This window comes from Paramacrobiotus metropolitanus, unplaced genomic scaffold (genome assembly GCF_019649055.1).
Source record: "Paramacrobiotus metropolitanus isolate TYO unplaced genomic scaffold, Prichtersi_v1.0 Parri_scaffold0000006, whole genome shotgun sequence".
Taxonomy (NCBI): domain Eukaryota; kingdom Metazoa; phylum Tardigrada; class Eutardigrada; order Parachela; family Macrobiotidae; genus Paramacrobiotus; species Paramacrobiotus metropolitanus.
Genome location: NW_026570226.1, coordinates 178,838 through 193,278, shown reverse-complemented (window position 1 = coordinate 193,278; position 14,441 = coordinate 178,838). Strand labels below are relative to the sequence as shown.

At 40.6% G+C, this 14,441-nt stretch overlaps 2 protein-coding genes across 4 annotated transcripts; both read right to left on the bottom strand.

Annotated features, from left to right (window-relative positions):
• Window positions 1-29: 29 nt before the first annotated feature.
• LOC129581605 (alpha-2C adrenergic receptor-like) lies at window positions 30-9,131 on the bottom strand. Of its 2 annotated transcripts, XM_055472786.1 has the most exons (6): window positions 9,012-9,131; window positions 6,055-6,952; window positions 5,805-5,963; window positions 2,214-2,528; window positions 1,995-2,104; window positions 30-1,550 (listed from the first exon to the last, which is right to left on the bottom strand). In XM_055472786.1, exons 2-6 carry the CDS (start codon window positions 6,327-6,329, stop codon window positions 385-387), a joined length of 2,025 nt encoding a protein of 674 aa, XP_055328761.1. In that variant the 5' UTR covers window positions 6,330-6,952; window positions 9,012-9,131; the 3' UTR covers window positions 30-384. The 2 variants fall into 2 exon arrangements, with proteins under 2 accessions (XP_055328761.1, XP_055328762.1); XM_055472787.1 differs by lacking the exon at window positions 9,012-9,131 and having other exon boundaries at window positions 6,055-7,444.
• Window positions 9,132-11,251: 2,120 nt separating this feature from the next.
• On the bottom strand, window positions 11,252-13,430 carry LOC129581876 (uncharacterized). Of its 2 annotated transcripts, none has more exons than XM_055473154.1 (4): window positions 13,129-13,430; window positions 12,936-13,067; window positions 12,640-12,831; window positions 11,252-11,965 (listed from the first exon to the last, which is right to left on the bottom strand). In XM_055473154.1, the coding sequence occupies exons 2-4, from the start codon at window positions 13,024-13,026 to the stop codon at window positions 11,505-11,507; spliced, it is 744 nt and encodes a 247-aa protein (XP_055329129.1). In that variant the 5' UTR covers window positions 13,027-13,067; window positions 13,129-13,430; the 3' UTR covers window positions 11,252-11,504. The 2 variants fall into 2 exon arrangements, with proteins under 2 accessions (XP_055329129.1, XP_055329130.1); XM_055473155.1 differs by having other exon boundaries at window positions 12,936-13,048.
• Between the last annotated feature and the right edge of the window lie 1,011 nt (window positions 13,431-14,441).

The following is a 14,441-nucleotide window of genomic DNA, read 5'->3' as shown; positions in this document are numbered from 1 at the left end:
AGCAAAAATAACGGACATTGCACTTGCATTTCCGGCATTTTATTTTTATTCCACACAGTTGAGCATTACTATTTGACGTATTGCACGGAGCACAACAGCATTATCATAAAAGAGATTCCAGTAGTCTGCAATGAAAGTCATCCAACTCGTTTCGATTATTAATCTGAGAATCACTGAACATCGTAACGACAAAACTGCTACGGAACTAGACAAAAAACAAAAAACCTAACTTTCACAAATGGAAGCATGAGCGGATTTTGTCCATGCCGACAGGCAAAATGGGACAACAATTATTTGCAAAGAACACAATAAAACTGTAGCCAGAAAATTTCTCTGCATCGTTCCTTTGTTATAGGTTTATCTAAACAGAAAAAACAACGATAATTACGTTTTGCCCTTTTGCCGATTCTCTTTTTTCCTACTGTAATTGGCACCAAACAGCACCCGCATGAAAGCTTTTCGGAAATCCCGGTTGAAAATGGTGTAAATAACCGGATTCAACGCCGAGTTGAAGTATCCCAGCCAAAAAAATCCGGCAAACAACCTGGCATCCATGGGACAGCGCTCTTCCCCACAAATGGCTTTCAGCGGCAAGACAATGAAGAAAGGCATCCAGCAGGCGACAAACGTGGCAATCACCAGTGTGACCACCAGTGTCGCCCGGCGTTCTTTGGCTTTCTGTATGCGCCGCTTACGCCGATCGGCTTCATCCTGAAAATCACTGGCAGTGGCCTTCCGACTACCCACGTGCTTTTTGGCTTTTTTGCGGGAGATCTTTTTCCGTGCATCTTTATTGACCTGCAGTCGGTAGCCGCGGTTATCGGTCGTTGTGCGAGCACGGCGCCACTGCAGCAGCGGTGTAATCCAGCGGCGTACACGGTGCCAGTAAGGCACCGATTCCGTGGAAATGACCGCCACATCCGCCGTGACCAGTGTCCCATTGGGTGCCGCCAGGTTATTGTTCTCCGACACGGAGCGTGGCACGGCGTGCTGGCTGACACCGCGCGCTGCCGCGGCGGCTTCCAAGGGTGCAAAGTAGCGCTCGAAAAAATCCCGCCATCTTTTATCGAAATCAAATTCCGACAAGAGCATAATGCTGCTCGTTTCCGCATATTCATCGTCGTTAATGTAGGTGGGGCGTTGCTCATCGTGGATAATGGTTTCCGTTTGTGTTCCGTAGTCGCGTTTCGTGCCGTGGTATTTGGTGCGTGCTGTACGCGCCGGCGCTGCGGTAGCGCCGCCGGCTGTGGCTGGCTTTTCCGAACTGCTGGACGGTGTTTCGTCGGCGGAAGACGGGGAGCGTGACTCGGGATACGAATTAGACTCATCGTTAGTTAGCGGCAAATGCTGATCGGACACTTCCGGCCGCAGACTGGGCTTTGTCAGAAGGGGCTTCCTCTCGTTATGATCCTTACTGTAGGTCGTAATCGTACTGTTAGGCCGATGCGTGTCGGCTGTGCAGCTCGGTCTGCTCTTGGCCGGATTAGGGTCGACTTTAATGGCTGGAATAGGTACAGCTGATGATATCGACGGTTTGGTGTTCTTCGAGGCTGCTCAAAATCAAATCATTATGCGCAATTCCACATGTTCATATTCATAATAAATAGCTACATCAAAGCATAATTACGCAATACGTACAGTGTATAAATGCGTATCCGTTAAAAGCGAACTATTAACCCTGTAAGTACGATCGCAAACTTTATTTATGAAAGCAAGACCGTGATGCAGGCACCCCCCTTGCAAAAATGATAATTACTGTAAGCATTATTATATATTATAAAATTCTACGAAAATATTTTTCATTATTACTTTCATTAGCATTATTTTGATGGATTTTGTATTCTCGTGCACCGAAATATGTATAAATGTTTCAACGCTTATAGATTCAGTTTCCGAAGTAATATTGCATAAAATTTAAATCAGTATTTTAGCAGAAATTTTAGCATATACGACGTAGAAGTTACTACGATAATAGCATTTCGTATTAAAAATACCAGGGGTGATATCCGGTTTCTTCTTATCGGGACCGGTAGCTCTGGCTCGCGCTACAGCGTAAATTCGGACATACACAACCGACATGACAGCTAGCGGAATCCAAAATGATCTGCAACACAGTTGACACTAGCAAGTACTGTCCCGTTTTTTCCTTAGTCATAAGAAAATGATTTCCTGAGTGAAAGATCACATTGAAACACGGGTTTATTTGTGTTTACCCCAGGGAGGAAAATATGGCATACTCGCTGGTATCTTCGCCTATTGAGCAAATCTTAACCCAGGCTGTTTCGCGGACTGACTCATTGGCAAATGTGACAATTTCCGTCATATTGGGGGGACTCTTCCAGCCGAACATGGGTGGCACGGAAATTGTCAATGATAACATCCACACAGCTAATATCATTAGTGCCGCTCGTCGGGGTGTCCGCCGTTGGAGGTACGTCACCGCTTGTGTTACGCTCCAGTAGCGGTCTAAGCTAATGGCGCACAAACTCAGAATACTGGCAGTACACAGCAAAACATCCAGAGCCAACCTGTAATTGCAAGGAAAAGCTGAAATTAAATATACCGAATAAAAGCAGCTCATAAAAGCATTCGGTGATGAGCATTCGGTTAAGTTAACTAAGTTTACAAAATTTATACGTTGAAGTACGCAAATTTATTTCGAAGAACAGCACAAGACAGATAAAGCTCAGTTGCAAATTAAAAGGTTATCCTTATAGTACTGCATACAACCTACCTACCAGTTTTTATTTAATCCCGCCTTTAAAAGGGCTGGTACACTATACATCTTATTGATTAGCTATCTCTTGGCGTGCATGACTTACAAGATCATTCTAATTATGATTCCATCACGGAAAGCGTTGCGTCAACTCTTGAATAGGTAATATTAATGTCGAATCGCCAATATGCGATTTTTTAAAAAATCCCGTGTTGCCGAGCGTATTGAATAATTTACTTATGCATCGGCTTAAACGCTTATAGCTTTTTTTTCCATTTTGTCATACAAAATTTAAAGGAATGGTAATTGATGCAGCAAGTTTTTGCTGGATTCACTACAAAGTTCGTTTCAATGGCGGAACGCAAAGCACTGTATAGAGAAAGCGGCCTTGTATCATCGATCAAGTTACGACACTTGTGCCACACACAAGCCTTTCGCTATCAGTAAACGTTGATTCTCTCAAGCATGTAGTATCCGCACACATTACAGCCACTGCGCTAAAACTGTGGAAAGAACGTGAAGAGTCATTAAAAGGAAATGAATCCCGTTCGCTCCTTGTCTAGTATGTACACTTTACTCCTGGTGTTGACGTCTTGAACAAATCTAATATGATAATGTTGACACAAAACTTTCCACCCGGTCCATTACTGTTCCGCTCCTCGTCAGCGTATGGGTCATTTTGTGTCAAGTGTGAAATCTTGGAAAGGGTTTTATAAATAAGTTTTTTTGCCAACTGGTGTGAGTTGTTATATTAATAAGGACCTTACTTGTTCTCTGCTAATGGCATAGGTCACTGTGTACCGAACTGTCAGCACAGTATTTACAATTTTTTGTTCATAAAATCCCGAATACTTCGTTGTTTGTAAACAAATATGTAAGGGACACGGTACAATCTTTTAGAAAATTCTACTTTTGTACGTAGTCAGTTTATTTAAATTTGGCTACTTATAAATTCACCTGAAGGGTAAAAAATGCTAAACTGCAACAAACTGCAGATGCTTCCAGTTTAATTGTACAATCGTACAGTAGCAAGGAACAGAATATTGTACATGTGCTTTCTCGGTGTACACATAGACATAATATTGTACATGTGCTTTCTCGGTGTACACATAGACATATTGATTGTTATTGGAATACCATTTATATTATTCTCGCCATAAGCAGACTATACTGCCGTATTATGCAGCTGAATGAAAACAATGTAAATACAGTAAGCGATAAGAGCCTAATGTGCCCCACTCTAAAGATATTTATTTTCTGGGAAAAAAATTCTTTTCTATTTTAGTGTTGCATAAAAATTTTGCCAAAAATTCCCAGAAAAAGATTAAACAATGCATAGAGCGGCGCGAATCCTGCGGTTGAAAACAGTAACACCATAGAACAGCATTACAAATCTGAGGAACAAATACAAGTATCTATACCGTATACGCATACTTCTATGTTTGCAATTGCCGTAGTTGCAAGTATTGTGTAGGGAGCACCGCCATGGGAAACGAAGGCAGCTGGAAAACTTAAATGAAATGTCTACACTAAACCTAAAGGTTAATCAATAATGATCAAGTTCGTCCGAAAACGTTCGCGCAAATTCTTACAGTGCGGAGTAGAACGAGAATATTTGGATAATTTATGTTTAATTACGCATGCACAAAACGAGGAATACAAACATGTGTGCATATACTCGTACTACGGTGCGAGTATGCAACGAAACACGGATATGCGCTCAAAGCATAGAGTAGGTGTACAACGGCCTTGTAACTGTCACGAAGCACGAAGTGTAGGCAACTGAAGAGTACTTTGCGATTGCGCTGATTTTGACCTTATCAGCACTTGTCAAAAAATAAGACAAGCCGCAAGATCGAACAATACAGTGGTGCCTTTAAGTCGATTGCGAGCCCCTTGGGTACTCAAGAAATTAACTTTGAGTAATTAACTTTACTTCATGACTGAACGTCTGTTCTGCCTGGATCTCACCATCGATCAGCGGATTACATCATTTCCTACAAAAGACTTTGATGGTTCCAAGTTATTCCACCTCTTTCGGAAATTAGCTTGTCTTGTTATGACAACTCAACTGTATAAAATCTCATCCATATTAAAATCCCTCCCAAACTTTGTTGTGATACGATTACACATACTAAAAACGCTTCACCTTTTCTCAGGTAGTTTTATTCTATAATAAACCAAATTCAGCAGCAATACCGCTTGCCCTTCTATTGATAATTTGTACTATGTAATAGTATAAACAGTGACTGGCTTTTGCCGGTTGATATGAAGCATGATTGTAAGGAAACTTTCTGCTGATTTCAGTTTTATAGCTAGAATTTTAGTGGCACACATCTAAGCTCTATGATTGGTTTATCTTAAAAACTATTTAATAACACCGTAAGAAATCAGTGCATTAGTATTTGGATGTGCGGATCACATGAATAGTTAGGTGGTTATTTTATCAAGGTCACAAAATTGGAGCATTCCTGTAAAACCTCACCAGTCACCATCCATTAATTAAATATCGGACAACGATACAGAATTGCTGTCGCAAAGTTACTGAATGCAATTCCTGTTTACCTATAAAACTCAGCATACCAAATATTACTTAAATCTTTCTATCGTTCAATATTGCTATAGTATTATAAAACACCATTGGAAACGTAAATTTAAGTAGTCTGCAAGATTTTACAGCCAGAGCGAAAACTGTTGTCTCAATTGCACCTGTGTAAAGGCCAGGTACGGTGTACAATACTGTAATGTAGAGTGGTCTTAATTAAATGTCACATTTCTACAAAAGAATTAATTGATACTTAGCGCATCAGCACCGCTTTCGAAATTCTCATATATCGGTTATCGATCTTATTTCTAGTGCACTTAACTCAGCCGAACTGTGCATTAACATAAGTAGGGGGGTTTCAGTTTAAAAACAACCACCTGATAGCATGTGTGTACACTTATTATTATAAACTAGGCAGCTATGAGCCAATAAAGCGTCATTAAGGAATCAGAATCCGCCATGTTTGAACTGCAGCCTATGTCCACTATAACGTTCACAATAAAATGTTTGCAGTTTATTGTTTACGATGATTAGTGAACCCACCAAAAATCACACAGTATATCCCCAAACGCCCAATATCCCATTAGATCATTGGCAAGGGAGAAAGGCATAATTATGGCACCCACCATACAGTCAGCTATGGCCAAGCTGACCAGAAGGTAGTTTTGAACGGTTTTCAAAGACGTGTTGGTCATAATCGATCTGCAATCAGAATCACAAACCGATTACTTAATCGTAAATGGCGAGGTGCACACAAATACAGTCAAAGCACAATGAAAAATGTTGAACTTGCATTATCACAAGCAAATTGCCGAAGACAATGATAAACATAACCACGGCCATAAAAAAGGCAAAAAGGATAATCTGCGGCCAAGTGTAGCATGAGGGGAAGGGGATATTTTCCCCCGGGATTTGCTGGCAAGAGATCGCTTCCGTTGGGGCATTATTGGGCACAATATTTCCGGCTGGTGATCTATTGAAATAATGTGCCGTTACATCCGGAAACGTTACATTAAACACACTATAATTCCATAACTGTCCCGTTGACGTCGAATCCGAATGGATCATGTTACCGAAACGGGCCAATTTTTCGGCGGCACACACAGCACTGCGTATGCAATATATATACTCGGCGGCACACCAAAATGTCGGCGACGTTTTACGGTACAGTACACAAGAGCGTGTTTTTGTCGTCGTAGTAGCCCCAACCGCGGCGGTGCATTTGCATATATAACATTCCCGTGTTATCCGATTTGTTGCAAATTACATTCCCAATGTGCATGATGGCGACTCCCGTGCGTTCCTTAAGCCGGGTTATATGCCGCTGCAGCGATGTATGCGGGCATTGTTGCTACACCCGAGAGCTGGCAAAAGTCGGCAACATATCGTGACTTGTATAATGCAATTGAAATGAGCAGGGGTAATAAGAAAAGAAAAAAGCCGAATACGTATATCCCATTCAGTGTATTGGGGCAAAGTTGTGTGTACACACAAAACAGGCGACACTCGCTTGGCCAAATGTTAATAATTGATTTCATCTATCCAATTTCTTAAGTGTGTTGGCCAGGGTCGGCATGTTTCGGGCAGTACAGGAAAAGGGCGTTCACAGTCGAAGAATTAAACATACCATTCAGGATCCCACACACCCGCAACACTGCTCCGCACGAAAAACACACACAGACACACGCTCGCTACAGTCATGAAGAGTGCTTCAAGTAAAAAGAGGCGACGACGAATATGTACATAGCACAGCAATATACATTGCGGGGCATATACATAACGTCACAATTCAACTGGCAATTTACAAGGTATATAAGTTTTTCTATGGATGCCGTTAAGGACATGCCAACATGACAGGGTTACCATATAAAACCGGGATGATCATACGCCCATGTAAAAACACAAATACACGAACCAACGGTCATGAATCAAACGGGAACAGGCGGGCACAGCTTGTATAACCCCAGCCAGCGTGTGAGCGTGGTTCTGGAATATAATTGGCTTGGTTGTGCGCGGAAACCATAGGGAAGATGCAATTTTTACTACGGTCCGTATTGTACAACTGGAAAAGAACGTCTTTTTTTACGACGTGTAAAATCTCAGGAATAACGTTGGTTAGACGTAACCGTTAACAGCATGCGCCACAAAGAGTTAGTGTTATCAGATGGAGCAGTGCTGTAATTCTGCGCGGCAATGGAAGTGCCGGCATCTTATCACTGATCCAACAAACTAGCTCCGCGATCGCCGATCCCCCGGATGCCGCTGTTAAGAGACGAACTGACTACACACAACATTGTACATAATAGCTTTCTCTCCAGAAAGTAATCGTATTTCCCAAAAATTGACTATCTGTTTAGTCTGCTTGACTAACTTGTCATGTGGAATAGCTATATTTGCCTCTTCCCGCCGTCCCGACTGCCCTGCTCTACCTGCTCCCTAATCCAGAAAAAAGGCAACCAACACAGCCATATATCATCTGATTCCGGATTACGACAGCCGACTCATAAACGGACTTTTTTGGGATACTTAATTGATATCACTCACAACAACATGCCACATGACAGTTTATGGTGGATGAATAACAGCATGTTTGAATAGGTTTATGGATGGGAATACTTTCATGGCTAATGCAGCATACTTTACCACGATAATTACATATGATTTGTTATGTGCAGTGAATTTTTAAATCTAATGTTGTTCGGTCTATTATACCGTTTGATAGCCAAAACAATTTGAAAGAGCGGTTTGCCTATAAAATGTACTGTCGACTATCGATGTTTACAAAGGTTACTCCAAAGGAAAGTGTAGAGTAGTCTGTATGCCTATGCAGGAACGACAAAAAGGGACGCGCAATTTTAAGAACAGTTTTCTGCACTAGCATACTTTTTGCTTCTTATGGTACACAATATGCATAAGCATATTACTCTATGATTATTGAACCACACAGATGTCGAACGCTAGAGCGAAGCAAATCTAGTTTTACGAAACACTTTTGTACGCAGCTATGTATATGCTGGCTTTCTCTGACGATAGCACGAAAAAATTTGACGTTTTTTAATTTACGCGAGCAGAAAAGTAATTTTTGCCACTTGCAACTAGTTATAATTAATCGTTATAATGCGAAATACATACGGTCACTGAAATTTAGCACAATATGAATTCCCTTCGAAATTCCCGCTGTATCTGTAAATCTTGAAACACAAAAGATTGTCTGGTTTCCTGCGGTTTCCAACGTTTGTACACAATTCTATCTTTTTGGATTGCAAACATATTACAGAGAAAACCACTTAATAAATTAGAATAACCACTTTTTCTTCGTGGTTCACTTGACAGCTGCAGATGCAGTCTTGTTTGCGGTGAAGACGTACACATAACCATCGTTAATCGTTTCCGCAAAGAATACCGCCGAGTGACAGCATTGACAATCTGACGTTAAATTGCTGTTATTGAGTTTAGTTTGATATAGCCTTTTATAAAAATCTTTAACCGAAACAGCTGGAGATAGTATGCAGATTTGCATACACAATTATATTAATAGTGCTACGACACTTATGCTACGGCAGTGTCTTATTAAAATTTTACCACCCAATATCGTTGCGTGGCGGGATGTCAGCCCAGCTACAGTCATTCGGCAGGCATAAATAAGGGCCGATGTCCAATAATTGAAAATGTTTCCAACGCATGCGGAAATGGAGATAGTCGAGTATCACAAACTTATTAATTTCAGTAACCAATTTACAGTCACGTTACCGCCATAATTTCATTCGAATGCGCATAAAACATATCCATTTTCCGCCACATCGCATGTTATTTCTGCGGTCTACATAACTGTCGACCAGGAATGCCGCGTGATTAAGCTTGCAATTATTGCTGTGCTTAAAAAATGGTTTTCGAAATTGATGTCACAATTAAATTAAACAGCTAATTAGTACTGTATCGATTGTATTTGTCGAAAGCCTGTACTTCAAGTACGGATACACTTATGTTAGGCGCGGTTGTCTTAAGCACATATGTAATTCTTGCGTTGTACGGACTACGGAGTGCGTTGAACAGTATTTTTCTTTTAATATACTGGAGGTGTATTACCTAAATATCTGCTTACCGTTTTAATTTGTCTTCACCAGATTCTGTAAATTGTGAATATGCGAGCGGAAAGAGCGGCATGTATTGTACTGTGTGCAGTGTACGGAGTACCACCAGAACACGGTATAAAAGATTACCGTGACGTATATATGCGCTTGTGCGGTTTTGATTAGGATCAAAAACGAAGAAACAGCAGCGTGGCAACTGTGCTTACAGTTGTAGACCGAGAGGAAAAGGAAACGAGCAAAGCGGAAAGGGTATAATTATTATACAAACAAATCCTTTACGCCGGCTTCCCGTGGATTTACGGCAAGTTAACTGAAGATTAAAAGTTTTCTTCTCGCGCATGTATCGCTCTGGCGTCAAATATGCACTTACAGTGCGCTCAAAAAACAGTGCCATGGCCAGATTTGATGTATTCGTATGCATTAGAACTTTTTAGAGAACAGTACCAATATTAAATTGAAACCAACAATTAGCTCGTTAAGCATATATTCACACAATATTTAATATAACACGCTGGCTATCTTTGCCTCGCCAAGATGGTAAAGGTTACCATAATGTCGTTATTGAGCTGGCATGTATACCGCACGAGACCGTGCAGACGATATCAAAACGTTTTACCCATTTGCCCGCTTCCTGTATAATATAAACGATCAGGAAACGATTATGACGCAATTAAAGAAATTCTTGTCGGTATGTTGCTCCAGGGACTTTACATTTTCGTACGTGAACGGGTAACTAATACAGGACAGATTAGGGCATCTGACAAGATTAATTGTGACAGCTTTCGAACCTAAATGCACGATAGCAGTAGTCATGCCTGTTTTTAACAACTCCGCAAACCACAGCGCGTATTACTCGTACTTATGACCCGGTCTAGGCTAATTAATGCAGTCGCCAGCAGTTATCTGGACATCCAAAAGGCGCAATCCAGCATTACGTAACTATTTTTTAAAACCATCGACAATGCTTATGAGAAAATTTAATGTCGGCAGTAGTAAGTATTGAAAGTAGATGATGATAGTACGGCAGTTATGAGGTACTCGTACTTTCTGATTCCATCCAGCGTGTAGCCATGTAACAAAAAATCAAAAAAATTATACGTACAGTAACTGCACAGAACACAGAAAGCGGTTTTCACTGTTTTGGTTTTCTATAACATTTCAGAATTTCAGAATAGCGGTAATTTAAACTTATAAGCGATATCAAAAAGAGTAGCATTGAATAGCATCATTCTGTCCACCCTGGAAAGAATAGATTTGTGCTTGTCGGTAGATTTACAATAACGCGATGACGCTCTACAGTACAGAAATTATTTTGCGCTTTACCTTTGTTTCGTACTTACAACTCGAGTAAATATGCAATACATTTATATTGTCATATTACATTGATACGTTATGCAAGAAGATATAGGAGTAGATATGCAATACAAAGCCAAATCTCAATTCTACAAGTTTTTTTCTTGTTTTTCTTGCAATCCCTGCTGCCTTTTAATATTAATTTCGTGTTTTTTTAATTCTTTCCAGTGTCTATAACTGACCATAAGTTACTCTGCCTCACACGGCTTACGTACTCAAGGTTGTCACAGTTCTGAAACGCTTGTCCTGCATACAAATTACAACCATATCATAATGAAATTTTACTTTCGGTAATAAAACAAAAAAGCAAGGATGTCTGATGACTCTGATCTACCAATAAAAATGCAGCACGCACAAGGACACAGCCATCTGCTAAATGCTGTTAATCTATTTCGTAGCAGATAAAACTTATTGCACACGGTAATCACCTGATTATTATATATATAAGTGCAAAAAAAAATCAATAAAACAAAATATTTTAGGCAAATCATAACTCTAGCATTATGTGTGATGTATGCTTAAGCTTTCCTTAAGCCATTACGTAAGTATCGCACATTCATATTTATTGTTCTTATATAAACAACTCGTCAAAGGTGACCACAGCATGCTTCTTCTACAAATGTTTAAAAACTTTCAGAAGAACCAAAACTGAGATTGAAATTATTCAGACATATACAGGAACAAGACTATCCAAGAATAATCGACATCGTTCATAATGATATTTATTATTATCAGCAATTTATGCGTTGTGTTGCAGCTGATAGCACAACATACAGGTACGATGCTATTAAATTTTGGTTTATTTCAGGTACAAGGATAACATTCGCAAGACACTCCAGGCAGCTACAACACATCCAGCCGTACCCGAATGTCGAATGCCAGCGGATTTATTGCCCGTTCCCGGACCTGAACGTTCTTCTTCGTTTAGCCGCTGCGCTTCGACAACAGCGAAGACATCGGGGAATTTGAGCTTGCTTTTCTTGCTGGGATCGGATGCTGTAGCTTGCGCAATGTAGTCCTCGTACTTCTTGCGCATTACTGGCGCTAAGCGGTAAATGGACGCCGAGTTGCAGGTGTTATGAAAGCAGATGTCTATGCATCCATTTAAGGTGCGCCGTGGTCCAGGTAAGATATCATCGGAATCGGTTTCTGCGCATTGATAATGGACGTCCGGCAAAGGTTTGCCCATCAACACAGGTGGTAACATAGCTGTACAGTATCTGGATACTGCTATCACAATCTTCTTCGATGTTTTGTCCTCTAATAGAAAGTGAAAAATCGAAACATTTAAAAGAGCGGGAGACATTTATAGAATGGTGAATTCGTGTTAGAACACAGGACAATAATACCTGTTATCACACTACATATTATAATACGTAAATAGCAAATACAGTACGCAGGTTATGTGCTTATAGTAGGTGCTCATAGTTATGCGCACACAAAGATGTCGTGCTCCCAAATTGGCGACGACTAGCTAGCGGGATGCAATGTATTCAACATACTACAAATTTACTTCTACGGAAACGAACTACAGTTAATACATACATGGCAGTTAAATCGTATATGATTGATACCGGCTAATTAATACAAATATGACTAGTTAATATCTGTATATCGTCGGATATCCCGAACTTATGAAATTAAAATTAATGCGTCCTTCTACTGGCACTGAAACAAAAATAATTTTGCCCATGTCTGACCTGTTTACATATTGCTTCTTTTAATCTTCAATTAGTTGTATCATTAATGGCACTGCAAAAGCCCAAAGGAAAGACAAAACGCTAGGTGCTAATTTGCTGCCGATTGCGCATAGGACGAATTAAATACTACTAAATTTAGTAGCATTTTTGTCTGCATTTTTTTCGAAAAACACAATACTATACAATTGTACATTTTCCTCTACAACTTTTGTATGCATTTGTATTTCGACTTACTGAATTCGCCCAAAGCTGTTACACAAGCAAGCGCGGGCCTGGGTGAGTTCGGACCAGTTGCCCCCAACGCTGTCCGGCAGTTGTTCTGGATTAGAACGGAAGTGTTGGATCCGATTCTACTGGGATTTTCACACTGCGGATCTGAACCGTTTATGGAATGGCATACGTAGCAGTTAATCTGGGCATTTGCAGCTGCAAACGCGACAAAGAGAGTTTCTTATTTGGTAGATTGCAAATCATGCAAGATGAGCAGAATGCAAGTTAGTTATCATCATAGCCCACTTGATTGATCTTACCAGTCTGGAAACTCAGAAAGATAACCAATGTCAGGAAAACGCTGATCACGCAATGATGCGGATACTGCAGCGTCAGTCCGGAAAACTGCATCTTTATCCCGTCGGTAAGCAAGCTTGCAAAAAAAACACTAACTGTAAATAAGAACACAACGTCTTGAGCACACGTACAGCCGGCTTTCGGGTTATTACGTACCAGAGCGGGATATGGACTGTAAAGAGTGGAAGAAAATAGTGCGGCTATCCTGCAATCGCGTTCTCTGGCGCTGTGCTATTTTTATGCTTTGAACTTGAGGAATCTCTGCTGTAATATCCCAACCAGTCTGAGCATAAAGAAGTCTGGAAGTGTATTGCTGTTTGACTTGTAAAAGCTGCAAGACATCTATAATGGCGCAGTTGTGATTAACTGCAAAAAAATGTGTAAGCTGTTATTTGCTGCAACACTTCTCGATTATGCCGCGTGACAGACAGAGCTGTTAATGATTACTTATGTTTAACTGGAATAAAGTATGGAATGTCCTTGTGGTCAAATTTGATATCCGTACCTAAACAACGAACAGTCTATCCATCCACGCACGCTTTATGCATACTTCTACCAAAGACATTATCAGCAAGTATGCAAATGCCCAACCAAAACTCTGCTTGGATATTACTGCACATGTTGTAGCTGTGTCAGGTTTGCAGCATTTGCGTACCGCATGTGTTGATAATGGCGGCAACCATGAGAGCGCTGCAGTGGAATCGTTAGGAAAACAAACAATTAACATGCCCAATTTCGTTTATCACAGTGCGTTGTATTGTATTGTGTGTAGAGCAGTGTACACTGCAGGGCTTTGTACACGATTCTAGAACAGACCTACATAGAGATTATCAGCGCGAAACGCAAATTTCGTTTTGGATCTTTTTAACGCACTCGTAGGAAAAGTGTTTTTGAATATAAATGTAACACTTCAATCCGTTTTTCAATTTTTAACTACAGCATAGCTCACCAGCCTGCAGTACAAGTGTTTTTCACCATTGCGGTCATCCTGTAGCAAAAAAAAACAGAGTACCGCATATGACATAACAGCCAAAATTATTTGCTTAACATTACATGCTGCTGGTGAGTTATTAACCCGGCAACGTCTGTTGTATATAATTAGGTGGAAAAACCACCAGGAAGTTCGCCAATTTTTACAACCTTCTTTTTGCACGTACTTCTTTAGCGTAAATTTTTACCACCGATCCAGCAATATCAATAAGTTGAGTCAATTGCAATTGTTGATGAGTCAGCTGCAAGCCGTTATCAAAGGGATATGGACGGAGGTGGTGCGGGTGAGCCGGCCAGTTTTGTTGCCATTCTCAAAAACTCGGCAACCGATTTTTTTTGTGCGGCCTTTTGGAAACTGCGGAGATAGCAGGTTATATCTCCGCAGACCTGTATGTGCTAGCAAGTAGCAACTAGCAAGTGCCTCGGAAGGATGTGGTTACCTAGCGCATTGACGCCGGGGACAAAGGCCATTATTATTA

What these genes read in the sequence shown, in the direction of transcription:
- LOC129581605 (XM_055472786.1), bottom strand. Translation starts at nt 6,329, where the DNA reads ATGATCCATTCGGATTCGACGTCAACGGGACAGTTATGGAATTATAGT. An exon ending in GCCATATTTTCCTCCCTGGG is followed by an intron (nt 2,105 to 2,213) that starts GTAAACACAAAT and finishes ACTGTGTTGCAG; the next exon opens with ATCATTTTGGATTCCGCTAG. An exon ending in GAAACCGGATATCACCCCTG is followed by an intron (nt 1,551 to 1,994) that starts GTATTTTTAATA and finishes GATTTTGAGCAG; the next exon opens with CCTCGAAGAACACCAAACCG.
- LOC129581876 (XM_055473154.1), bottom strand. Translation starts at nt 13,026, where the DNA reads ATGCAGTTTTCCGGACTGACGCTGCAGTATCCGCATCATTGCGTGATC. An exon ending in CTTTCTGAGTTTCCAGACTG is followed by an intron (nt 12,832 to 12,935) that starts GTAAGATCAATC and finishes TCGCGTTTGCAG; the next exon opens with CTGCAAATGCCCAGATTAAC. An exon ending in AACAGCTTTGGGCGAATTCA is followed by an intron (nt 11,966 to 12,639) that starts GTAAGTCGAAAT and finishes ACTTTCTATTAG; the next exon opens with AGGACAAAACATCGAAGAAG.